The 27,108-nt window shown below is 53.4% G+C and overlaps 1 protein-coding gene across 1 annotated transcript in view; it reads right to left on the reverse strand.

Annotated features, from left to right (window-relative positions):
• The window catches only part of Umodl1 (uromodulin like 1), a 62,834-nt gene that overhangs the window by 9,491 nt on the left and 26,235 nt on the right, over window positions 1-27,108 (reverse strand). The window contains exons 8-22 of the mRNA XM_055607019.1: window positions 25,321-25,510; window positions 23,887-24,003; window positions 15,326-15,580; window positions 13,670-13,782; window positions 13,013-13,232; window positions 12,303-12,440; window positions 10,428-10,988; window positions 9,655-9,912; window positions 8,264-8,376; window positions 5,443-5,656; window positions 3,686-3,820; window positions 2,669-2,988; window positions 1,893-2,038; window positions 1,368-1,604; window positions 989-1,148 (exon numbers count right to left, since the gene is read on the reverse strand). Of these exons, the coding sequence (XP_055462994.1) occupies window positions 989-1,148; window positions 1,368-1,604; window positions 1,893-2,038; window positions 2,669-2,988; window positions 3,686-3,820; window positions 5,443-5,656; window positions 8,264-8,376; window positions 9,655-9,912; window positions 10,428-10,988; window positions 12,303-12,440; window positions 13,013-13,232; window positions 13,670-13,782; window positions 15,326-15,580; window positions 23,887-24,003; window positions 25,321-25,510 (3,177 nt within the window). The remainder of the gene's footprint in view (window positions 1-988; window positions 1,149-1,367; window positions 1,605-1,892; window positions 2,039-2,668; window positions 2,989-3,685; window positions 3,821-5,442; window positions 5,657-8,263; window positions 8,377-9,654; window positions 9,913-10,427; window positions 10,989-12,302; window positions 12,441-13,012; window positions 13,233-13,669; window positions 13,783-15,325; window positions 15,581-23,886; window positions 24,004-25,320; window positions 25,511-27,108) is intronic.

The following is a 27,108-nucleotide window of genomic DNA, read 5'->3' on the forward strand; positions in this document are numbered from 1 at the left end:
TCAACTTGACACACCTGGGAAGAGAGAACCTCAACTGAAGACTTGCCTTGATTGGATTGGCCTATGGGCACATCTGTTGGACAGGTTCTCCATTGCTATTTGACACAGCAAGGCCTGGTCCACGGTGGGCGGTGCCATTCTTAGGTCTCAGCAGGCCAGGGCGAGCAAGCCAGTGAGGAGCAATCCTCCACCATTACGGTTTAAAGCTCCTGAGTTGGCTTCTCTTGAAAATGGGCTAAAATAACTGTAAGCTAAAATAACCTTTTCCTTCCCGCGTTGCTGTTGGTCATGGTCTATCACAGCCATAGAAAGCAAACTAGGACAGAAAGCTCGGATGTAGCTTGTAAGGTCTGAAGGGAAGGAGAAGGGGACAAGAGAGAGTAACGTGTGTGTGTGTGTGTGTGTGTGTGTGTGTGTGTGTGTGTGTCTGTGTCTGTGTCTATATATGTATATATGTGTGTATGTATGTATATCTGTGTGAGCATCTATGTATGTGTATATGTATATACATATGTGTGATGTGTGTGTATGTGAATGTGTATGTTCATGTAGGTGTGTATGTGTATGTATGTATGTATGTACATATGTATGCATGTGTGGTGCAAGCCAAAAATTGGACCATGGAAGGAGGAAGGGGAGAGAGGGGTAAATAAGAACAAAGCATAACCACGAACACATACGAAAAGGTCACAGTGGAACTCATTTCTTTGTATGATAACCAAAAAAACAACAACAAAAAAAAAACAGGAAGAACATGTCTGGCCCAAATGAACACACCCCAAAATGTGCCACTCCCTGTCCTGGGCCCACCCTCTAAGCTGCACGCTTCTGAGAATCACCCCACTTTCTCATGCTCGGGCAGCACCTCTGCCAAGCAGGATGGCATGCACGCGAACACACACACACACACACACACACACACACACACACACACACACGTCGCCGCTACAGCCCCAGGGGGCAGAAGGAGGAGCCGGCGGGCACTTACTATTTTGCACGTGTTCCTGGGGTTCTCCACGCACACTCTGAGCTTGCAGTGCAGGTAGACGATGGAATTGTTGACGAAGGAGAAGATCCTCAGCTTGAACTGGGCCTTGCTGGAGTTGCCATTCTGGATCACACTGGTGTAGGTGTTGGGGACAGGGCAGCTGCGGGGGGGAACATGGCACCTTGAGTCAGCTGCTCTCCTGGCCGCCACTCAGGCAGGCTTCTTGAGAGCATCTGCCCCTCACAGGCATCCTATAGCCTCCCTGGAAGAGTGACAGGCCTGCCTCATCTAGCCCCAAATCCAGACCACAGCAGCATTCGCCTGGAAATCCCAAGGGGTTCAAGGTCGGCAATGGGGCCGGGCAAGGTGCTTCATCTACCTGTTGTTGATGAAGCCAAAAGTGACGGGGTCCCTGGCGTCGCTGGAGGGCGTGGCCCAGCACTCCGTCAGGACCACCTTAAGACTGCTCTTCTGCCGGTGAAGCCCCACTTGGATCTTGACCTCATCACTGGCGGACACGGAATAATTCTGCGGTATGGGAGACTCTCCGATGAACAACTGCATTTCAGTGACAAAATTCCCGGTACCGTGGAGGTCTTCAATGACGGTGTAGACCCTGTGGAGGAAGAGGCTCTCAGGAGCTTACTCCGGGCCGTCCTTTTCCAAGGTGAAATTCAGGGTTGGCATAGAGGCCACGGAAGGCCCCCAGGAGAGAAGAGGTGACCCATGCACAGAGGGTAGCCATGGCAGAGGCTGTGGGTCTGAGGAGCTTGAGGGGACAGAGATGGGGAAGCTGGCTAAAGTCAGCCCAAGTGCTGTCCGCTTGTGTAAGCCGGACTCAAGAAAGCCGAGGGTGCTGGAGGGAGCCCCCGCTGCGTGGCGGCAAGGCCGGCCTCCCACTCACCCCCACTGCGGGGTGTAGCCCGAGGAGGTGAGGAGGTCATTGCGGAACACACAGTGGATGGGGCTGAGGATCTGCAGGTGGTGGATGACGCCGTCTGGGGACACGTCGTTCCTCAGTGTGGTCTTCACCACGGTGCTGGTCATGTTCTGAGCACAGACGGATGGGGTGTAAGCGACCTCCTGGGCCCGAGGGGCCCGAGGCTGCCCAAGCCCCAACCGCAGATACCGCCCAGGTACTGCAGGCTCATCCCCAGAAGCGTGAGGACCCGACAAGTGTCCCCTGCTAGAGATTTTCACGTCAGACGTTGGTTTCTACCTCCGGCTTCTATCCTGCTCACCAAAGGGAGGCCAACCTACGAATCACGTCTACGCCATCACACGTGCGCAGCTGTGTCCCAGGGCCAACCCGCATCCGACCTTGTCATGCCACGTGACAAGGCGTTCCCTTTTCTCTCTTCATCTTTCCTGGATTATCTCCTGCGGCTCAATCCCCGCCTTCCTCTTCTAGCTCCTCCCCGCCAGCCCTGTTCCCTCCCCTGCTCAGTGATTGGCTGTAAGCGGCTTTATTGACATATGGGGGGGCGGAGCATTGGGGAGCAGCGTTCACGCAACTTTAAGACGGCGGAACTAGGCTTGCAACCGGATTGCGGGGGAGGGGAGAGGTTGATGCAGAAATCAGCATTTGAATTACGCAACAACCTCAGGCCGATAACCGGGTGCGGACCCTCCCCACGCTGAGGTCCCCCCAGGTGGCTCGCAGCCGCCACGTCCACTCACGCTCTCCACGAGGGTCCCGCACTCGGCCCAGCCGGCCGTGAGGAACACGTGCGTGCCGTTGCTCTCGCTCACGTTGCAGGAGGGCTCCCCCAGGTACAGGGAGGCCTCGGGTATGGCCTCCTGCTGCAGAAAGCGCTTCTGGATGGCGATGCCCACTGTCTCGATCTCACAGGACACTCCCACCGCGTCTGTCAGGTTCAGCCGCGGGGGCAGCGCCTGGGGCACGGAGCTGGCATCCGGCACGTGGGTACCCCTAGTTCCTGCGGGGCTAGGGGGCCACTCTGGGCCTGAGGTCTGGACGGTGCTGCCGGGAGAGCCACCTGCAGGTTACAGGGAGACGAAGGCTCAGGGTGAGTCTGTCTGGGGTTTGGGGGCACAGGGTGGACTTGGCAGGCCCCACACTGTGCTTTGAGGCAGCCATGCCCAGGAGCCGCCTGCACCAGCCAGCGTCCCCACGCTTTGCTCTTGAGCGCCACGGATGCACCATGCGTGAATGGGCAAGCAACCTGCCGCAGAGTCTCTGAGGCTGATCTCCAAGGACAGCCCTAAGTTGTCCCCTCCTGAGCGCCATCATAACTTGACCCGCTCTGTACTCTGCTTCCCCGGGTCTCCGCTCCACTGTTTGCTCACACAGGAGGCTGTCTCCCCACACCGGACATATATGAAAGAAGAGGAAGGGCCAGACACACACACAGATACTCTACATGAACACACACATACCTTACACACACACACACACACACACACACCTTCCATACACACACCCTACATGCACACACATATACCTTTATAGACACACATATATCCACAATACACCACACCAGACACACACACACAAAACACATACCATACATGTATATGCATATACACCATACGTGCGTGGACATGCAAACACACGTGCACACGTAGAAAACTTGCCCAGGTCATAAGAAACATGCTGACTTCATTTGGACAAAGGACCCTTTTTTTCTTTTTGAGGAATGAAAGCCCTCGTCTTCCAGAAAAAATGAGACTTACCGTCGCACGATCTTCCAGAGTATTCCACACGCCAGTCAGGTCTTACCCCATCGCAGGTGCATGTGAAAGACCCAAAGGTGTTTCTGCACGTCCCGGGTGCACAGTCGTCCTCCCTCATTTCACACTCGTTGTAATCTGAAATGCATTGAGAGGAGAACAGGAGCCATGACGGGTCTGCTGGTGGCTCCCGTGAGGGCGGGGCTCCCGTGTGGGCGGGGCCACCCGCTGCGTAAGACTCTTCAGTGTTTGTGGGAGCTGATGTGGGCGTGGGGAGCCGGGGCTATTCTGGAAAAATACGGCCCTGAGACAGAGAAGGGCTTCCCCAGAACTGACCCCCCCCTCCAGCCCACTGTTACGGCAGGAGATACACAGACCTGGGGGCCTGAGCCAGTCACCGGGCCCAGCCCAGCCTCCCTCGTGCCTGCCCACTCGGTCCATCGGCTTTGCGGAACAGGGATGTGAACCATAAGGCAAAGCAAAGAGCGCAGGCCGTGGGGCCGAAGGGTCATACCACTTCCTTCCGCTCTTCACAAAGCCGACTCCTGGGCCGTGGCTGTGGCTCAGTGGTCGCACACTTACCTAGCAGCCACACGTATGTCCGCATACACACTCTCACGTGCATACACGCATGTGCCTGCTCAGCACGAACACAAGCATACATGCGTATGCACACGTGATGCCCCCACCGTAGCACAGCATATGGCCTTCCAGCATCTTCCATCTCAACAGACCTCATTCATGGGCGATAACAGCGCCTGCGCACTGCGCCTGTCCATGCCGTTCTCAGGGAGAATCTGGGAGGTTTTTTTTTGTTTGTTTGTTGTTTTGTTTTAATTTAGTTTTGTTTATTTTTTTTTTCCCTTTACAATCCCATGGGCAAAAGCAGCGATGTCCTTGGTGATCCTGGCTTGGTCAGTGACTTGTATTTCGCTTGGGTTTTGTCTCTTAGCCCCTTCACACACTGACCCATCAGGCTTAGTATCCAGCAACTCTGTGTGATCCCATTCTTCACCCAGGCAGTTAACTCTCTTGGAAATCTTGTTCTATCATTTCTACAATAGCCACTTTACTCTTCTTGACAGGAAGATTGATACTTTCAGGTAGTTCATATACTGCAGTCCTTTCCTCTGAAAAACCTGAGTTTACTCAGGTCATTCTTCACACTCTTCAAATTAAAAAAGATATTCAATTTTAAAGTCTTCATTTATTAAAAAAAAAAAAAAAAAAAAAACTATCTAGGACCAGGCACGGTGGCACACTTTTATCCCTAGCGCTTTGCAGGTAGGTCTCTGTGAGTGTGAGGCCACCCTGGTCTACACAGTGAGTTCCAGGCCAACCATGGCTACACAGTGAGACCCTGACTCAATAAAATAAAAGATCTATGAGCCAGCTGTCATTTTTCTTCAGGTCTGAGGAGGGAAGAGTCTAAATTGGCTTCCTCTTCCTGCTCTCTTCGCTACTCTTGCTAGGCTCTCCGTGGACACTTCCTGGACAGTCTGGCTGCCCAGAATGACCCATTTGTCCTCAGCCCCGGATGACAGGGAAGGGACACCCGTGAGACTGAGAAGGTTCAACCATCTGATCTTTAACAATAATCATGGCAGCAATAAGAGAGACAAGGAAACCCCCATTCGCTCTATGCCTCAGACAGCTCCTGAGAATTCCCACAAGGAGGCTCAGAGTGCATCTGGCTAACTCAGGACCACAGCTGAGTTTGTGACTGGCACAGACGAGCATCTAGCCCAGCCCCTGCGTACCTCGGATAAAGGTTTTGCCTCTGTCCACCTCCAGCAGCGATGTGTTCTGTAGGGCAGCGAGGAAGGCAGCAGACACCTCCGTGACATTCAGGTCGGCCATGATTAGCAAACTGAACTCCACCACGACGCTGCCGTTCGTGATGTTGGTGATGTCCACACGGATCCTGCCTGTGTCCATGTGCTGGCACAGCGTGGATGGTAAAGACTCCCGCACCTTCGAGAGACAGGCTGTGTGAGAAGAGCTGCCCACCGAGGTCACAGGGCATCTGTCCTAAGAATGGATACCCCTGGCAGCAGGACAGGCTTGTGGCAAGAGGGTCCAAGTCTCAAATCAGTTACTGGCCCTTTCACCCCAGTACAAATGTCTGACGGTGTTGATGATGCTCAGAGCAGCAGAGAGCTGCCTTTGGGTTGAACAGGGGACAGCACCAGCGGCAAGGCCGCACCCATACAGGCCTGTAACACAGATGCTCACAGTGACAGCAGTCAGCTGCTCTTAGCTCAGAGGCAGGGAGAGCAGGAGGCTACCCTACTCCTTTCATTTGTCTAGAACGTCCCTTCGCCTCCAGTGCTTCAGGACCTCTCTCTCTCCTCTCTTCTTCCTCTCTACCTGCTCACAGGCCGCTTCTGAATGAGCACCTCCCACACAGCCCTGGAAGGCCTCTGAAAGGCTCGCTTTTGTCCTCTGTGTCACACGTCACAGGCACCTCCGGGACCATCAGAGGTACCCATGAGGGCCAGTGTCCCATGGCATGAGCTCCTGGTCCCCCCTTTTTCTCCTTTGGGACACCTAAGGCAGAGAACCCCAATTTCCCCCATCAGACACTGAGTATCACCAACCCCACCCCTGCTGCATTTGGGTGGCTCAGTCAGACAGCCACTGTGCTCATCTTGGGGACTCCTGCTTCTCACCCCCTCCCCTGATTTCCTTAGACAGATCTACCACAGCACTGGGTCACCAGTGAAACGTCGCCATTTCAAACGTCGCGACCTCCAGGTGAAGCTCTAGACTCTGCCGGGAAATGATGAGCCATTAGCCCACCACTTCCAAAACTGCTCTTCGTATCCTGTATGTGGACATGGCTACACAGTTGTTTTCTGTTCTACCCCGAGGCACTAGACAAAACAAAGCAACTGTGTTCAAACATGGGCTAAGGAGGAAATGGTTTTAGAAGGAGAGATGAATCTAGAAACTTGGGGTGGGGGTGCAGCTGCTGGAGTTGGCCACCAGAGTGGGCAAGGGGCTCAGTATCTGTTGCGTGATGTTATAGAGAACCACGGTTTGCTAGAGAGAGGTGGTGCACCTTATCAGGCACACCACTGAGGAACTCTTGGATCCAGGCACTGGAGAGTTGGGAATTCCAGGCTAAGGCAGGCAAGGGCTTCCGATCCCATGGAGCCAGACTGGGACAGCTCCTGAGGCTGAAAGGTCACCTCTGCCAGAGAGTAGCCACCCATTGGCTTCTGGACATTCCGTGTTTTTGAAACTAGCACCAGGTGGCACTGTCCAGCCCTCCCCTAAAACTACAGAAAAGCCAAAGGAAGGCTGACATTTCCTCCAGGTAAATAAGATCACTAGATTATAAACACATTCTCTTCACTATAGAAAGTATCATAATCTAGGGCCGGGGCTGTAGCTCAGCTGGTGGAGTGTTGCCAGGCATATGTGAAGCCCTGGGTTCTATCCCCAACACCCCAAAGACAGTCATAGTGGGACATACTCATAATCCCAGCACTCAGAAGGTAGAAGCAGGAGGATCAGGAGTTCCTGGCTCCCTAGAGAGTTTAAGGCCACCCCGGGACACACGAGAGCCCACCTGAGTAATGCTAATTACTGTCCTAGCATATGAATAATTAACAGCACACGCAGGGTTGGGGCAGCTTTGTTCTGAACACAGAGCAGAAGGACCCCAACTCTCCAGCAACGAGTGGATGGATAAATGAGAGGTGCAGTGGAGCGGCATGAAGGGAACGGGGTGCAGACGTTCGTGGCAAGGTGGATGTGCCCGGAACACATTAAACGAGTGACAGGCATAACGTGTCACTTCTCTTGCTATTATTCCACGTTCATGAACAGAGAGCAAAGTAGTGGCCTGAGGGCTTGGGGAGGGCTGGCAGGGGAGCGACCTGGAACACGGGGGCAGGGTGTCCACTGAGGATAATTAGACAATCTGGAATTAGACGGTGATGGTAGCTGCAATTTTTTTTTTTTTTGTAAACAATATAAATCACTGGAGTTTACACTTAAGATTGTTATGCTATCTGAAATGGAATTCAGCTGTTAAATATTCATGTCTGTGTGTGTGTGTGTGTGTCCACATGTCCACATGTGTCCGTTACATATTACAGAGGACTGAGCCTAGGGCCTGGTACATTCTAGGTAAACGTTGTAGCACCCTTAGCTTTCCACTTTCTAAACTTTGGAACAGGGTCGCACAAAGTTGTCCAGGCTAGCCTTGCGATCTCTCTCTAGCCCATATTTGCCTTGAACTTGTATTCCTCCTGACTCAGCTTCCCAAGTTGCTGGGATCAGGAGCCTGGAACACCAAAATTCTGCTTAAGCATCTTGTTAAATATAAAACAGGGCTTCCTGCTCCAAGGCAGCACGAAGCAAGATTCACGGCGGAAGGTATTGCTTTCTCCTCCAGGCAGGCCTCAGTCTCAGTTCAGAAAGCTCAGAAGTACTTCAGTCTGGCCCAGCTTCCTCCAGAAACAGGAAATCCACAAGACCCACGAGTCTTATTCCTCGTCAGAACAATCTAGAACCTTCCTGCCTCCTTTTCTTTTCTTTCCTTCCCAGGGAGTAGGATTGACCACTCACCGTTCTGAAGAACAACTGCACGAAGTCTCGATGTTCCCCGCTGCTGGCGTTGCGGAAGGATTCTGAGTACCGAAGGTTTGCTATCCGGACCTCACCGGCAAGTTTCTGGGCCACTGCAGGATGTAGAGGGGAGGCAGGTCACACACTATCATCTCAGAGTCCCTGCTCACTGCGTGAGCGTCGGGGCTGACCTGCCTCCAGAGAGGGAATGGTGACCGCTGCCCACCGCACGCAGCCAGTCCCTCGTGAGGCTCCCCTGAAAGTCAGGCGGCTGGCTAGCAAGCCAAGACAGTTTCAGAGGGAACAGGCGCCAAGAGACGCTCAGGGCCACGGTGTAACCAGATGTCCCTGGATGCCATGCCTCTGCTCGGAGCCCATACCTCACCAGGGGCCTTGTCCAGGCAGCTCCTGGCCCACTCCATAGTGGTACGTGTCTGTGGTCTGAGGGCAGTTCCCCTTTGACCCCGCCTGTTCTCTGAGAGTCTTTACCCTCTGAGGCTTCTAAGAACACATGGGACATGAGAATAGTCCGGAATATTCCCAGTCACATCCTGGCTTCTGACTAACAGTCTCTGTCTGCTCTCATCCAGCCCCTTCCTGAACGTCTGCGGTATGCCTGATCCATGTAAGGGGCCTGGAGCACCAAAGGAGAATGACAACATTCTCCCCCTGGTGACATCAAGCACCCCCCCCCCCCAAGAGAATAAGATAAGATAAACCGTAAACCCATCCTACCAAGCATTCCTGAAGAGGCTCACACCCCCTGTCCTTGGGGGACATGGCTGTCATTGTACCCAGGGGCCAGAACCGTGGCCAGCGGCACATGCAACTTGATGTAGGAAGCACAGAGGCAGGACAGGAGCATAGGCGGCGGCAGACACGGGACTTGTCTCAAGGCACAGGGCCACATGCTTACAGAGCCCTTCTAGAGTGAAGGAGACCTTCAGAGTTCTCCCAGATTAGCTCAGACTCAAGGGCTTTCATGCCTGACCGTCCAAACACCACCAAACTCCCCTCCAGCTGGCCATGAGCTGTTCCTACTGCACCTCAGTAGATCATCTCAAGGAATGTACCCCAAGCCTGGGAGACACAGCTCCCAGTGTGTGGGAAACTCCTCGAGATGTGACCCCCCCACCCCCACAGCGGTAAGTCGTGTATAAAACAGATGTCAAGAAGTAATGAAGAAAAAAAAGGATTTCATCTGACTAGGTAACTGGGAAGGACCATCTCTCCCGTAATGGGGTCCCTGGGTCATTATTCAAGTCCATCATCGCCTCACAAAGCGAGCTAGGCGTTCCTGTGGTGAGAAGAGAATGGACACCCGGTAGCCCACAGGCAGGCCCGCCTCTGTTCACCCTTTCATGCTTGCCTGTTCGTCCAGAGGTCCTTACCTGTCCGCACTTTCACCTGTGTTCTGGCACCTTCTTTCCCACACTCCTTAGCCACAATCTCTACCAGGTACAAGGCTCCGGGCTCCAGCCCTGACCACGTCACGTTATTGTCCGGGGTCTCCATAGTCACGGCGGGGCCCCGAGGGGAGACCAAAGTGAGGTAGAAGGTAGGGGAAAGGCTGATGTCCGCTGGCCACTCCAGGGAGAAGCTGGTGCTGGTCACGTTGGAGACGGTGACCTTTCTGATGGATCTAGGAACTGGGAAGTGGGACACAGAAGCTGACATGAAAACCAATCAGCAGGAAAGAGCTTCCCAGAGTCCAAAGTCCAATTCTTAACAATGGAGGGGTGGGGGTGACACCCAATGATGCAGATTGTCATGACCCCCTCAAAGAGACGGTGCCCCTGCGCCCAGGCCCCTAGCTTGGCTTCTTAGTGGAAGCCCTAGGTTGCCACAACAGGAATTGGTTCCTGGGATATTTTGCTGCAGAGGGTGGTTCATACTCAGCCCCGGGGTCCTAGGCTGCCTCAAAGCACTCCTCCTCCTCTGGTCCATCTTCCCCCCCTAGCTGCTGAATGCCATGGGTTTATAGGGAGTAAGAAGGAGAGGACAAGGGATAATAAAGGAAGTCTTTCTCTGCCTAGACCTGCCACCAAGGACCACACTGTTCTATGCCTGGGTCCGCACATGTTCAGGAGGCGAGGGCACACGCCGCATTGCATTTCTGGCAAGCCTGACATCAGTGGGTCCCTGCTGTCCCCTGCTGACTCACCACAGGTGGGGGGCTCTGGAGCCTCAGGGGTTGGGGCCGACGGCAGGCCGGGGAAGGAGGAAGGCTGAGGGTCTGCATTCTGTAGTCTGGTGGAGTTCAGAGGTATCTCCCAATCGAGACTGGGATGCCACACATCAACATAGCCCGTGGGTGAGGCGGTCACGAAGGGTGGGTCCGTGATGAGGTATTCCTGAGACTCTCCAATGAGGCGCAGCGAGATATCTGTGGACCCTCGAGGGGAGCCATGGATTGGCTCTGGAGACTCGGAAAAGGAGCTGATCACCCCGCTGGTACCTCCATGGCTCCTGTCCAGGCTCAGGGCCATGCTGGGCACTTCCACACCTTGCCCTGTGCTATTCCTCTCCTGCCCGACTGTGCTACCGCCATCTCTTTTAGACGGAGGCCCTGGGGTCTGGGCTTGGCCTCTTCCTGGGGTGCTCCTTGGGTGCTCGGGACTTGGTGATGAGGCGAGGGTCTCCGGGCCAAAGGCTGTTATTTCCATGCTGACAGCCGTGGTCTTTGCAGTTACAGATGGTCCTCCTGTGGGGGTCACCATGTCACCTGCAAGATACATGCAGCATCAGCTAGCAAGGCCATCAGAGTCTCCCTATAAGCAAGAGCCCTCCCTAGAGAAAGGCATTACGCGCGCGCGCACACACACGCGCGCGCACACACACACACACACACTCACACACTCGCACACTCGCACACACTCGCTCCTCTTCCAGGAAATGCAAGCTCAGTTCCCAGATTCAACAGGCAGCTCACAATACCCTCTAACACCACCTGTAGGGATTCTGGCTCCCCCTTTTGGCCTGTGCGGGCAACTGCACTAGTGCACACCCATCCACACAGACAAAAGCATGCAGACACATAATCAAAAGTAAGTCAAAAAGCTGGTCACGGTGGTGTGCACTTTTAATCCCAGCTCTGGGGTTACAGGCAGGAGGAGGGGTTCAGGAACCAGGCAGTTTAACCTCATCTGTGAGCTGCAGATCCCAGGGAGAGACCCAGTAGTGCGCGTACCTTTAATCCTAGCTCGAGGTGTATGGTTCCTGAGGAATGACGTCCAAGGCTGACATTCCGCTTCCAGAATCACATACACTTACAAGTGTGAATACCCCCCCCCACACACACACACACACCTGCACAGGAGGGCGGTGGTGAGGAAGGAGGAAAAGAAGACAAAACCTCCTCCTCCCTAGCAGGCTCCCAAGGCAGACATGACTAATCAGACACAGAGTAAGATCGGCGAGGAGCTGCCTTCTGCTTCTTAGCTCAGGCCCCTCCCCGACGAAAAGCCTTGAGGGGAGGCAGAGATGTGGCGGGACTCTGACCCAGGAGCCCCACAGGAGCGCCCTTTTCTAGCAACCTACAGAATCTCCATCTTGAAGTCATCAAGAGAGGACTCCTCCCTCCTGAGGACATTTTGTGACTTCCGTAGCTTACATGGACTCTTTCACCCTTTTATATATATACAAATGTGTGTGTGTGTGTGTGTGTGTGTGTGTGTGTGTGTGTGTGTACTCCAATTATATTTTACGGCTGCCTTGGAATAAAGAGCCACAGAGGCAGGCGGAGGCCAGCCTGGTCTACAAAGCATGAGTCCAGGACAGCCAAGGCTACACAGAGAAACCCTGTCTCGAAAAAACAAAACAAAACGAGCCACAGAACCCATGCTGCTGCATTTGCTCTTAGGTACACATTGATTCCTTCTGAATAAGAAACAAAACCAAAACCCACAAAATCATCAACTAAACAAAACAACAACAAGCAAAAGATGGAAACACTACCGTGGCCCTTAACGCTAGGCCTGGCAGAGCCGGCCCTCCCTGCCGAGGTCTCGGGTCTCAGAGCGCTGCCTCGAGTACGTACCCTCGCAGACCCGGCCAGCTCTGGAGGGGTTGGCATCCCTGGCTGTGAGGCACTGGCACGCGTAGGAGCCCTCCAGGTTGATGCAGCGTGCGGCTGGGTGACAGTCGTGCTCCGAGCTGTGCGCACACTCGTCCCAGTCTGTGGGGAGGGGAGGGAGAGCCAGTGAGAAAGGGGCCGGACTGGTCAGGAAGCAAAAGGGCAGTTGTCTTCCTGCCTTTCCCATGGAGAACTGTTGGGCACTGGTGGACTTCCTGAGGCCTAAGTCTTTTAAACACTCGATATGAAAACTCTCTCTCTCTCTCTCTCTCTCTCTCTCTCTCTCTCTCTCTCTCTCTGGCTTGCCCTGCATGGAGGCAAAAATGAATTAACAACAGGGTGAACGAAACAGAAGCACGGGCGAGTTCACTGACAGACACTGTAGTACTGAGCCCTGACCACCAGACTCGGGGATCCCCATTCCCTTCCCCTCCATGGACCCCTGCTCTCTCTCATTGCGTGTCACTGGGCCAGTGACTGCAAAGGCCATCCTCCAGAGGGCGTGAGCCTTACTCCGGGAGGAGCCCCTAGCCCTGACTTCTCATAGAAGAGCCCAGGATACCGTTTATACTTTTATTTTATTCGCCTTTCAGGTAAAGGGAAGATTGCCTCAAACCGTTGTTGCCTGGGCTACCCGTGAGTGGAGGTAGGCCCTGCTGCCCTAAGAGACGCACCTTGCACTAGCGTCCCCTGCTGGTCAACCTGGAACACGGTGCTCAAGGACAGAGGCTGCAGCATGGGCCTCAGGCTGGAGACGCCCACCGGAAACTCAGGGTCCTGCAGAGTGAGCCTGAGTGTCACCACCAGGCTCCCCGCCTCCAGGGACACGATCTGCATCTTCAGCTTCCCTCGTCTGTACATGTCGGCGATGGCTTGGGGGAAGGAGCTTTCCACCTAGCCAGGAGACACACACGTGGCTGCTCAGATGGCCGGTTGGGGCGCCCTCCCAGCCACGGGGCCCACCCTGCTCTCCCTGGAACGGTGCCAGTCCAGCCATTGGAGCAAGGCACTGATTTGACAGGATTGCCATCCCACGATGGGCTGTGGTTGGCGGGCGTGACCTTCTCAGGCCATTACAGAACAAGTGACTTTGGTCAACCGCAGGGAGGAGCCAGGTTGATGCTATGTATGTGTGCGCGTGTGTGGTTACCTGTGTAGGTACATGTGTGTGCATATATGTGCGCATGTGTATCATGTGTGTCTGCATGGACACGTGTGTGAGTGTGCGTGTGAATGCACATGTGTGTACGTGTTCATGTGGGCACAGGCAAACATGTGTGCCCTTGCTCTGAGGACTTGAGGACAGGCCAGAGGGCTGCTCTTCCCGCTACCTCACGGAACAGCTGTCGAGAAAAGTTCCAGAATCCCACACTGCTGCAGTCGAGAAGCTGCTCCGTCAGGTTACGGTTCGTGACCCGTATGGTGAGTTGGAAAACCTGGGCATCTGAGGCAGAAGTGACACAGATTAGCCGAAACCCTGAGGCGGGGGGTCACATGCTGGGGCCAAGGTGTCCCTAGGTGGCCAAATGTCCGATGAGCACACACGCAGCATGGCTCACACAAGAACAGTCACGGGCTGTTCTGCCCGTGTTTTCCTTGAGACCTCCTCTTCGATCGGTACAGTTTTTGAAGAAAATAAATTGAGACATCAGTTTTAGACCGAGGTGGTTCAGCTGGGGAGACTGGTACAAGGAATGGTCGTGCTAACCCTTGCTCTGGAGGGAAAAGAATCAAGGAGTGCCAGCTGAACTCTGTCAATTCAGACGGGGGCAGGGAGTCACCACCCCTGTAGGAGCTGGGGGGGGGGTGTCCCAAGGCCCCTCCAGCTGTCCTTTCCTGGGGTAGGAGAATGTGCCAGGCCTGGCCAGGTCCTCCTATTCAGTCGCTCCCCAGGCCCTCTCCATTAGAGTGACTGCTGGTCCTGGTTTGCTAGGACCTTCTGGGTCTCGGCACTGAAAGCACCACCTCTTTGTACCCGGCAAGCCGGTAGAGTTGGTCCCGATGCCCCAAGGTTGCCTCTCCTCTATGTGCTGGCTACCTAGGTCTCTTCTATGAGGCTAAACCCTGCGTGTACGGGCGTTGGGGTGAGCTCCGCTACAGCCATGGTAGGGTCCATGCAACAGATCACACGTGTCCATCACACCGAAACCAAAGAGATGGTGCCGGGGCGGTGGGAAGCTCTTGTCCCAGGGGAGGCCTTTCTCCTAGGGGACCCCTGGAACCCAGCGCCACATGTGCTGCTTGTCTTGTCACACCCCTGGGATAAGCCTAAGCCACTGTTAGAAGAGAGGACTCTGCAGTGACAATTTGCCTGACCCCAGCCCCCAGCTACCATCTGTGCTAGAGCGGAGACAGACCCAAGGATTGTAGGACCCCAAGGTTGCAGAGTCCCCTCCCCTTGACACACCACAGCCTTAGCACTAAGGGAGCCACCTCGCTGCCTTGATTTGGCGAGGTCTGTGTGTCACCATGACCAGGCAGAGCCAGGCGGGCAACCGGTAAAGGCTGGGTGGCCACATCAGCTGCCGCCCAGTGCCAGGGGTCTGAGCAAATGTATGTGTCCTGTAGGCTTGGAAGGATCCATTCTGACCGGTACCCATGTAGTGGACGCTATGAGGCACCGGAAATAGGATGTGCTCTCATCTCATCAAGACACTACGGAACTGCCCAGCCCTGATGGCAGGAGGCTATTTAGACAGAGACTGTTAAGGAGCTGTGCAGAGGAAGGTCTTCTGGGCACCATCTGTGGGTACCTCCTCTATTTGACAACACCCAGCAAGGGGCCCACCTAAGTGGCATGCGGCTCCCAGTCCAATGTGGGACATTCAGAGGGCCAGAGGACATACACACAGTAGGGTCAGTCACCTCTCATCCCTCTGCATTCAGGGGGAACCATGTGACATGCTAGGGTCCCAGAACTCCGGGACAAAAACCAAAAACAAACAAAGCCCACTCAAGAAAGCATGGCTTTCAGGCGAATATCTTACCTGTCTTGACAACCAGGGAGGCAGAGACGTTGGTCCCGCACCCCTGGTAGCTGGTCCTCACTCCATAAAGGACTCCAGCCTCCAACCCAGACACAGCCAGAATCCGGCTCCTTGCCCAAGTGCTTTTGAGTATTTCATTGCCTTTGTTCACTTGGACGTGAAAAGTGTGGTTCTGAGTGGAGTTCAGACTCCAGGACACACGGAAACTGCTGCTGGTGACATGAAGGGCCATAAAGTCCTGGATCGGAGGGCAGTCTGGGGAGAAATGTGTGTTGGACCTCAGAGAGGAGGCGCCTCAGCTCCAGTCCCACCCACTTACCGAACAGGATGACCAATGTGCAGAAGAATGCTCACTCGTCTTACAATAGTGGCCTAAAAAGTAAGGCAGAGGCTAAGAGGATGGCTCGGTAGGTAAACTGATTGACTCGGAAGCATGAGCGAGGACCGGGTCCCCGGAACCCATGGAAATGCCCGACAGTCGTGGCAGCTGCCTGTAATTCCAGCCCTTACAGGAGGGGGAACAAGGGCACCACCTCTCACCTAGAGCAGGCTGGCTAGTGACTCTAGACAAATCACACTGACACGCAAACCACATGTGGACACATACCACACTTGCATGGACACTAAAGCGAGTAACAAGGTGGGGAGAGGCCGAGGAAGTCAGCTGACACTGACGCATGGCCTGGCCTCGCTTCTACAAGCGCCCACACACAGAAGGTAAAACAATCTCTGGAGACCATGACGCCATGACAGAAAGATGTCCATGGTGAATGCCTCTGGGCTGGGCTGGGCTGAGCTGTGGCCAGGCTCTGTGTGGAAATACAGGCTCAGCATGCATTCCCAGGCTATAGTCATGTAAACTGCATGTGCACAAGGATTTTATCCTGCCTGTCTTCAGCCATTGGCCTGGGAGTCAGGCTGGGTTTCTTTCACAGCCCTACTCTGACTTTCCCACCCAGAACTGAGCTCTAGGGAGCAAGCAAGGTACTGGGCAGCATCTGTTCTATAACTCAAGCAGAATTCAAGCTTCACGTTGGGTGGACCAATACTCTGGCTCTCCACTGGGCAGTGGGAATTATGTAAGAAGTAAGTGACTTCAGGTGAAGGCATCAGAGTTTTTGCATCAGAATTTCAGTTCGGTTAAAACAATAAGCAAATAGGACTTTTTAAAAAAGCTTTTACCAAAACTATAGGAAAAATAAGAAAGAAAAAAGAATGTCTCAAACTGTATTGTCATCCAAAGCCTTGCATGTCAGAATGTGTAGGATTCAGGTGGGGGAGAAAGCTCAGTAAAGTGTTTGCCTTGTGTGGTGGTTTAAACATGAATGGATCCCAACAGGCATATTTGTATGCTTGGCCCCCAGTTTGTGGAACTGTTTGGGAAGGATTAGGAGGTGGGGCCTTCTTAGAGAAGGTATGTCACTGGAGGCATTTCAAAAGCCTACCATGACCAGTTAGGTCTCCCTATCTCCGGCTTGTGGATCAAGATTTGAACTCTCAGCTCCTGCTTCAGCACCGTGCCTGCCTGCCTGCTCTCCTGGTCCCCGCCATGATGGTCATGGACTCTAATCCTCTGAGACTGTAAGCCCCAAATAAATTCTTTCTTCGGTCATGGTATCTCATCACAGCGACATATTTGTAAGTAACTAAGACACTCAGCAAGCACAAGGACCCGAGTTTAAACCCAGATGTCATGTTTTTATTGTTGTTATTTTGTTTTAAGGCAAAGAGCCTTAAAGAGCACATGCTGCCATGTGCTCTTAATCCTGGTACTAAGAAAGGCAGAGTCTAGCAGATCCGTGTGACTCACTAACACAGCCTGCTTGTAAGGGCACTGAGTTCAGTGAGAGACACTGTGTCCACAGAATGACACCTGAGGCTTCCCCCTGGATCACACACGCGCGCGCACACACACACACACACACACACACAAAACATAAACACACACATTTGCATGTAATGGATATAGGAATAGGTCGTAAAGAAAATTTTGTCTTTCCAGTGCACCTGTTTCCTTCAGTAAAGAAGTGAAAAATAGTGAGCCTGTTCCTGTCTTTACCTCGACTGCCAAGACCCCCATTGTCAAGTGTAGTACCTAGTCACAGTTCTCCAATACTGCTCCCTTGCCTCTTCCTTCCAACCAGCATTTAGCTGCCTTTGGTCAAGCTAGCTCCCTGCGGGGTGGGATTCCTAATGGAGAGCTCTCTCAGACCCGCCTCAAGACGGTAGGCTTAAATTGCCAGCAACCCATGCTCCCTGCCCGAGCTGGACAGGACCAGTGATTAACACTCAGCTCTGCCCTGTGCTCCCAGGAAGCAGAAATGAGCATGCTCTGAAGTCTAGGCTATAGGAATAGGTGTGGGCCCAGACACTCACTCACTCCATGACTGTTCTGGTTGGGTTTTGTCAGCTTGTAACAAACTGGAGTCATCTGAGAAGAGGAACCTTAGCTGAGAAAAATGCCTCCATCAGATTTACACATCTTCTCTAACAAGGCCCCACCTCCTAATCCTTCCCAAACAGTTCCACAAGCTGAGGACCAAGCACACAGATATCTGAGCCTGTTGGGGGCTCTTTTCATTCAAACTACCACACAAGGCAAACACTTTACTGAGTGAGCTACCTCTCCTACCTCTATCCCCCAAGTTCTGACATACGAGGCTTTGGGAAACAATATAGTTTGAGATTTTTTTTTCTTTCTAAAAAATATGCTCTATGTGTATCTTCTTGAATAATGATTGATTTGGAAGGATCCAGCTCTACCCTTGGGCTGCCCATCCCTGGGTATAAGAAAGCAGACTGAGCAAGCCACGGGGAGCAAGCCAGTAAGCAGCATTCTTCCGTGACCTCCGCCCTCTCTCCTTCATTTTGGACTGTGAGCTGTAAGCTAAAATAAACCCTTTTCTCCCCGGATTGCTTTCGGTCATGATTTTTATCACAGTAACGGAGACCTAAGACAGTGATGTTTTTTTCAGTGGCCGGGAAGGCAGAGCATGTGGGCAGGGACAGCCCTGGCCTGTCTGTGATTCTTACCCGAAGCTCCAGTCACTGGGACCCTGAGGTATAAAGTCCACCCCCGCCCCTTCCAACCATCTAGTCACTGCAAAGCTCACTGGCGTGTGCTGGGAGCAGATGCCTCAGAGAAGCTAGAAGGAAGGGACGGAAAGAGGGAAGGAAAGAGAAAGGGCTACCAAAAACTATGCTGAAAGCTTGTTCATGCTGTTTCTATAGTGGACACTCAAGGCCAGGAACTGCTGAGTCCAGGGGCGTGGAAGACAGCAATGTGGCAATATGCTTGTCAACAAGAAAATTGGGGCTGGGAGCTCACTCAGAAGCCACCGAGCAGGCTCCCCGATCCTATTTCCCTCCTGCTATCGCTTCCCTGCCTGCCTGGACTGCTGTTTAAAGGGATGTTCAGTTAAGACCGTCTCTGATTGGGTGAGATTTAAATAAACCGAGAACCACCGAAAGGAAGGCAGAGGACGGGTTAGGAAGCGGTCAAGGGGCAGCCAGCTGGCAACGCACACGGTGCCTCCGGCTCTCAGGGCCAGCAGCTCCTTGATCTCGGAGATGAGGTCTGAGAACCGTGCACGTTGGCTGCTGCGAGACCCTCCAGCCATCTATCAAAGTCGCCCTAACAGCATCGGCAAAAAGATCCTTCCCGATCCAAAAAGCTCACCCACTCGGGGCAGCACTGCCTAGAGGTATTTGGCTCCTTCTTCAATGTATTTTCTTGAAAACTTCACAGATGACACAGTGACCGCATCCAGCCAACCACCCTTGACCACAGCGCTGGCAGTTTCCCACAGCTCCAGATTTATTAACCTCATGTTGCCATAGACTCCGGAAATGATGAGGTCACATCCACCTCCGTGCAGGCGGGCACAGGGAAGGGTGCAGATCAACACTGCCCGCAGCGTGGCACCCATGGGAACAGGACGGCTTGGTCACTCTGAGCTGTACACTCACGTGGGCCCTCCATGACATGCACCTCCCATTCGGGCTCTCCGCAACTGCTGTGATGCCCTTCCTCTGAATGCCATATATGCCAGCCCAGTGAGCCCAGCGAGTCCTCACTCCAGTCCCAGATAAGACATCTATTTATGGCCCCACTTTATGGAAAACAAAACCGAGGCCTAGAAAGGTCTAGAAATAACACCATCTAAGAGCCGGCGACAGAGTTCACTTGCTCTGCTGCTTAAGCTATCCAACCACAGGCAAAATGTACAATGACCTTGAGAGATACCAGGTCCAAAGCCCCAGGGCTCTTACGTGGCAAAGGAGCCTGTGCGGGTGTGGTTAGGTCCAGGGAGGTCCTAAACACAATCACAGGTGTCTTCATGAGACAGGGTCAAAGGGGCAGGTGAATTGACACACATGAGGTCACTTGAGGACAGAATGGAGAAAGAACCAAAGGCACTGACTTCAAAGGCTGGAGAAGCAGCCACAAGCCAAGGAGCGCTGGCAGCCATCGGGGGGGGGGGGGGGGTAGAAAAAGGCAAGGAGCAAATTGTCCCTCAGGGCTCCAGAGGACCCTCAGCCCACTCATCCCTTCGATACTTGTTTCAAGCTTGCAGCTTCCTGGACTGTGAAAGGACACATTTCCATGACTTAAGCCACGTTGCCTGTGGGGCTTTGTCATAGCGGCTACAGGGTTCTTACACCTTCTGGGGTCCTGTTCAACGAGTTTTCCAGGCAGCATTCCCACACTGGGCAGAGAACACAGGAGCGCTTTGTGCTGCAGTAAAGGGACGACACCCCAAGGCCAACCTGCCTCTGTAGTGTTTTCAAATGAAAACTATTCCTTCCACCTCACCCTCTCTTTCCCCAGGGGCGTGGCTTCATCCTCCACCAACCAGGATGCTCTCCCATGGTCACTCTGAAGCTTAACATGGCCCTGAGATGCAGCACTTGGCTCTTGATGTTTCCCATGAGCTGAATGTGCGGTGGCCTCTGTCCTCCAGCTTAGGAGACACCATCACCGTGAAAGCACCTGTGGCCACCTGAGAGAGACCCTGAAGATCTGTTCTGTTGACGTGCTTTAGTGGAAGAAACGGTCAAGGGAGGTCATTAGGCCTTCCTTCAACCGAGATTCCAGCCATGTCTTCCTCCAGCCCTGCTCCCCACTGCCTGTGGTCTCAGCAGGTGCCAGAGGGTGGAAGGCTTCCTGGTCAGGCCTCTGCATCTAAGCAGGCACGGGGCCTTCATCATCCATGCTGGCATGAGACCTGACATCGATGTGGCTGTTGGGGAGCTATCCGCGCTCCTGCAGGTAAACCCACGCTAGGCTTTGATGGAAGTCCCTCCGTGGTCTGTTGCTGGAGCCTTATTTTTAGTGGGTAGACATCGGTTCACACAGCAGAGTGCTGCAGAAAGAAACCCTGATTTTCTGAATTCCAGGTCAAAGCCCTTGCTCTGTGGCTCTCCCCACACCGTGGCTGGGGACAGAACCCCCAAACTCCATGATGGTCCTTTCAGTGATGTTCTTCAGTGTCACCAGGACTGTAGGTCTGGGCTCTTGTTCCTTCTGTGTGGCCCTGGCCCATCTCCCTCTGTTCAGGAGGAACACTGGGACACCAGCCTTCCTGAGATCTCTCTGTCAGACTCTGCTCCTCTTTTCTCTCACATCCAGCGCCTTGACCCCCCTCAAGCCTTGTGGAACATGAACAGTTGAAGACAGATTCAATCAAACATTCTGATTGTTGAAATCAAACTCGAAATCGAAGCCACCAGCTTTGCCTCAGGGTGTCTGACCTTTCACTTCACACCATCTCTGCTCAGCTCTGTAGCTGGCACCCCTGCCCCTCCAGGCCCCAAATCTAGGTGACAGCTAAAAAGCTGGCAGGTGCCAGTTGAGCATGAAGATAGTGTGGGAAGGATTCAGGCCTTCCAAAGCAGGACGTGTTCCTAGAATAGCAAGGGCCAATCATACAGGATTTCTTTTGGCCGTTGTTTTGTGCAAAAATCCAGCTGCCCCTTGGGCCATCAATTGGGTGATTAATTTCACAAGAAAGGCATCTGAAATTTGTGCTGTATTTTCTAGCGACTTGTATGGCTGAGCCAGCTCAACAGATTGTTCATTTGTATTAGCTTCTAAATTTAAAAGTACTTGTGCTTCTTATAGCGATATACAGCCAAAACTGGCTCTGCCTCTCTAGTCCAGAAACACACACATGCCTGTTTCACTTAGAGACGTGTCACTAGGGATGGGCAGCCTTCCTTTGTGGCCCCCATCCATCCGCAGTCCTTGACCTAGAAGGCTGCTAGAGGCTAACTATGTCTAGAGCATAGGCCAGTTTAACTGGAAGCATTACTAACTGCTGAGAGAGCCCAACATCCTCTCAGGATGCTGGCCACAGTCAGAGTGACAGTGTCACCCTGCCTTTCCACTACAGGAACAGGGTTGTCAGCCTGAAGTCCACAGACCAGGCAATCTCTGGGAAGACACACATCAAGTTACCTCACACATGCTAGTGTGTGCGGTAGGCGTGCAATTCTGCAGACCCTCAAGGCCATGGGATCCCCAGGCAGGGGAAGGCTTTGCAGGCAGAATGGGGCTGCCAGTTGTCTGTCTTCATTTTCAACACCAGGAAACCCTCGGAACAGAACCCTCAGGTCCTTGTATTGCAGAGATATACAATGTGGCCTCCCTGCATCGGCAGTTTCTCAAGAGATCCGTAACTTTTGATCCCTGGGGCACGGTCCACAACCTTTGTGCTACAGCACTTGAGTGACATGGCCTGTCACCTTCCGGGGAAGAAGGGACTCAGGCAGTTGTAGCAGAGCTAGTGGGTTTCTCCCACTGAAGAGGGAGATGGTGGCGTGGGTCTCTATCTAGGTCCTTAATCTTTTTTCATCCAGCATGCCTGGATTTGAGAAATCTGGGGAGAAAACACCAGGAAAGGTGATTTCAAGGGGCCACAGGAGGCCAAGAGATAACATCCTACCTGGAAAGGTGAGGGACCAGATATCCTTAGGAAATGATACAGAGCCTTCACTGTGCAAGGGGCAGCAGGGGGGAACCCTGGGTAAGGGGCACAGCCAGAGGTGCCTTCACTCTGTCTGTGTGTATATGCACCCGGGACTATTCTCTGAAGTACTCTGGGGACCAATGAGAGGGGGATTCCCCACTCCAAAGCCGAGTGCTCATCACAGGGTCCCAGGGAGATAGTCACAAAGTCCGGCCAACGGGATGGCACGGGGGTCTCTGTCCAGGTCTCTAATCTGTCCCCACTCAGCACCAGGATGCACCCGAGATAATGCACCTCCCGGGCTGAGGGAGGCCGGAATACCTGACAAGAGGCAGAAGCAGAGGCGGAGGGAAGATCACATAATTTAAAGTAAATAGCTGCCGAACTGTGGGGGATAAGTGGCGAACACAGCGGAAAAACGAGTTCAGGCTTTAAAGATGGCAAGGAAGACACTGTCACATTTTAGAGACTGGATATTGGGTGTTAAGGAGATGTTACCTTGGCTACGATAGCAGGGCGAGATCTTTTGGATATTAGCATCTCTTATCTCTTAGAGATATACTCTAGAGTGGCTATGATGAAATGGGATGATGAAGGTTTGATGCTTATTGGAGGTGGGAGGAGAGGGAGGCTGGGCAAGCTGGGGCAAGATGGCCCAGGAAAGGTAGTGGGGGTGCTATTGTGAACCTCTCTCTCTCTTTCTGTGTGTGTGTTTTCAAATCCCCCATAGCTTCCTTGCCCCCACCTCCAGCTTTGTTTTCATGCCACCAGCCGGAGATGAACCAAGCTCATCCCTTGGGGACTGGTACAAATATTCCTTGAGTCTCTCTTCTCTCCTCAGCACCTCAGGAAACCAGTAACTGTCCTATTCATGTACCACCCATGACCACTCTCCAGGGCATGTCTGAGAGGAGGGTTCTGACCGGCACATTGCATTTCCAGTGTAGGCCATGCATTAACCAGACAGCTGCTATGTCTCCTGCTTGAGAGACATGCTAGGAGAGCGGGCATGGCTGCAGGAACCCAGAGGCCATTCTTCACCTGGAGCAAAGTGGGGAACAAGGGCTGCACCCGACAGCATGTGTTAGGACGCCATGGCACTGACAGATCTCCAGGTTCAGATTCCTAATGCTGGCCAGCTAGACGGGCCCTCCATCAGCTCAGAATGGCTGGTGCTGGTGTGAGGAAGATAAGCGGGATGGAAGACAGCCTGAAAGAACGACGCTTTTGTGTGATTCTGCAGAAGTTTGGCCTTGAAGTCAGAGCTGTGTGGCTGCGCCAAGCTGCCTGCCTGTGTCTGCCTATAGGCCCGTGTTTGTGCCTGTGTCCACCTGTATGTAGCCTACGTGTGCAGGCATGTGCCTGAGTGCCTGCTCCTGACTTCTTGCCCAGCAGCCTGAGTGCCAATGAGTAAATATTTCTTATCTGTCCATGAATCCTCAAGATCTCTTCAACCCGCCAGCCTCCTGTGACCTTCCTCTGCTCCTGGCTTTGGATCCTACACCTCCTATCTGACTGAGGTCTGTAGGCCATCTGCCCCAGACATGGCCTCTTCGTCACTCTCATGCCACCTGAGGGCTCCAGCATTACCTCCATCCGTGTGATTCTTCTGCTGGGTAGAGACACATTGATAGGAGCCCTCCGCGTTCAGACACTGCTGTCCTCCAGAGCAGGCATGGAGTCCACCATACAAACACTCATTCACGTCTGTGGAAAGGGAGGTGGGGTGAGACGGGCCGCAGCTGCGTCCTCATCCTCCACATGACCTCCCACAGATTCAGACGAGGTCCAAGCACACTCATGGGCAGCTTGCTGACCCCAGGCAGCTGTTAGAGCCTGCACAGGTGGCTCTGGGGCTGGCCCGAGTCTCAGTGGTCACACAGGACGAGGCCAAAAATAAACCAAGGGAACCAGAAGTTTCCTGAGCTAAGAAGAATCTGGAACACCTCCCCCGACATGTCCAGCTGGCCTGGCCCTCATCTGTCATCCTCCCATGCAAAGCCCCAGAACACCTGCCTCACAGAAAGCCACTCTTTCCAGGATGAAGAGGGACAAAGCTAGGCTACTTTATTCTCTAAATATGTCCAAGCATAAGCAGGAAAGCTCCCAGTCAGCCACCAACCCCTTCTCCTAGGGGGAAAATGAGTGTGTGGTTATTAGTTATTCATCTTCACGCATTTTTTTACTTTCTATGCATGTGATCTGTGAAGATAGCCAATTGTGCCACGAGACCTCATGTCCGGATAGCCTCCAGGCTAGAAGAGAGGTCAGTACAGACCTCTTCAGCCTCCCCGTGAAAGCCCACATCTGTAGTGGGTTCCGGATAAGGGTACTCACTGGCCTCCAGGAAGAGGCCTGTGATGAACGGCTGAGGGACATTTTCAGGAGGAGAAGAGGAGTGCTTTGGTCATGGGCTCCAGCCCTAACATGATTGACACCAGAGACAGGGCTGCCCAGGAGATTAGCTGCCCCCACCCCTGGCTTCACCAGGAGGAGGTTAGGGGTCTCAGCCCTTGGCTCCTACGCTAGCGACCGCTTACATGGCAGCAGCAGACCTAAGGAGCTGAAACGAAAGATGAAATGTTTTCAAAAACATTCGTCAATCCCTGACATGGATTGTTTTTTAAAGTGTAGGTGTTATAAATTCTTCCACCCACATGTCATCTGTGGCTCACAGTTTGGTGTGCCACGGACACAGGATGATCTTGTTAGGGAGGAAGGAAGGGAGGAGACAGAGAGAGAGAGAGAGAGAGAGAGAGAGAGAGAGAGAGAGAGGTGCACACTGAGAGTAGGTGCTGATGGAGAAAAAAAAAAGTTCCTCAAATCGTCACATAGAAACTTGAGTTTGAACTTGGTTTGGGCCAAAATGAGCAGAAGATGAGCCGAACCACACCCACATCCTGCAGAGCCATAAGCCCAAGCCAGCAATCTCCCACATCTGAGCTTAGCCTGCCTTAACAGCTCACTCAGGACCAGGTCTAGCCCCAGAGCCAGACAGGCAGTGTCCCCAGAGGGCAGGCCCACCTTGCACCTGGATGCTGATCACTTCATACACGCGATTCACCATGTCATCCAACATGGCCGAGACATTGGCCACGGCCATGGGCTGAGGAAGGCCCAGCAGCAGCCATGATGCCGTGGTGAATGTGTCCCCGCCGCCAGTTGAGTTCAGGTAGTGGACAGCTGCGTTCAGAGGCTGCAAGGCGCTGGTGACCTGGGAAGGAGAACCAGAGGATCGATGGTAGAAGGGCACCCTGGGCCAGGGGAAGGAACCAGAGGCACGGGAAGCTGGAGCAATTTGGACAGGAGCATACCCGTACAGGCATCTGCGCCTGTCTGCCCAGCAGTATAGAGCCGTTAGGGGTGGGGTTGTGATTCAGTTCGCACCACGTTTGATCCTCAGCACCGCATCAACTGGGCGGAGTGGCATACACCTGTAATCCTAGCACTTGGAAGGTGGAGCAGGAGACTGAATTCAAGGTCACTTTAGCTACCTGGTGAGTTCAAAGCTAGCCTGAGCTACATGAGATGGTAAAACGGACATGAAGGTGATGATGGTGGTGGGGAGGAGGAGGAAGGGAGAAGGAGAAGGAAGAGTAGGAAGAAGTCTGCTACAATATCTTTCACATCTGTGACCCTCACAGAAAACCAGGGCGGCCTCAGCTTCTGCAGATAGATCCAGCCCCACTCAAATTCAGGTACGAAGCCCTGACCGCCAGTGCCAGGTGTGGCCTCAGTTGACATAGGTGTGACCGGCTAAGCTGAGGGTAGACCTTGAGGGTGTGTCTTTATTAAAAGGAGGGAATTTGAGCTGGGTATGGTGACACAAGCCTGTGTCCTGGCCACTTGAGGGGCTGATCACTAGACCCCGGGGGTCTGAGGCTAGCCTGGGCAACTTAGTGAGACCCCCATCTTGATTCATCAGAAGGAGAAATGTGGACACACATCTGGGCATTGTCAAGTAAGGACAATGTGAAGAGGCTTAGGGGACAGATGAGCATTCAAGCCAAGAGGAAGGGCTTTGGGCTCTTTTGGGTTCTTGGCCTCCGTAGGAAACATTACTGCTGATACCTTGATGATAGATTTTCCAGCCCATGGAGCCACAGAGCACTCTTTCTGTTGATCCATCTCAGCAACCCTCTGCTGGGGCAGCCCCGGGTTCCCTGCAAAGCTGCGGCCTGGATACCTAAGCTCCCAACCCTGCAGGAACCTGGCCTCAGGGGCAAGGGATCTAGAATTATGGAGGAGCTACCAGAAGGCGAGGCCTCCCGTGGCCCTGTCTGATTCTCTTTTAGAGAGTCGGTTCTTTTACTTACTCTGCAGCATGCTTCCCAGTTAGCCTGTATCTCAGCACCTCAGCCCCAGGGAAACCAGGCAAGTTGGCACGGCACACCCTGACCGGCGTCTCCAAAGCAGGTTTGTAAACAGACCTGACCCTCTGGGACCAGAGACCCGGAGCCCTTCCCAGGAGACAGAATGTAACTAACTCGGGAGGCAAGCCAAGATCCACCCCACGCCCTCTGGAACCCTTTAGTGAGGGAGGTCAGGAGCCAGCACCTGCTGTAGTCAAGGAGCCTGCCTGGGCAAGCTGACTCCCTCAGGAGGGAGGCAGCTGCGGGGCTACAGAAATAATGGGCACAAGCCACACCGTCTCAGGACCTAGTGAGCTGCTGCAAATGCCTCACCGGCGGTGATGCTGTCGGCTGGATAGGATCTGCTCACCTAAGGGTCAAGTCTCTTGGTTAAGCTAACTGAGGTTGGGAAAACCCACCCTGAATGTACATGGCACCATTTCATGGACCGTGCACCCTC

The sequence above is a fragment of the Psammomys obesus genome, unplaced genomic scaffold, assembly GCF_907164565.1.
Source record: "Psammomys obesus unplaced genomic scaffold, mPsaObe1.curated_primary_1811, whole genome shotgun sequence".
NCBI lineage: Eukaryota > Metazoa > Chordata > Mammalia > Rodentia > Muridae > Psammomys > Psammomys obesus.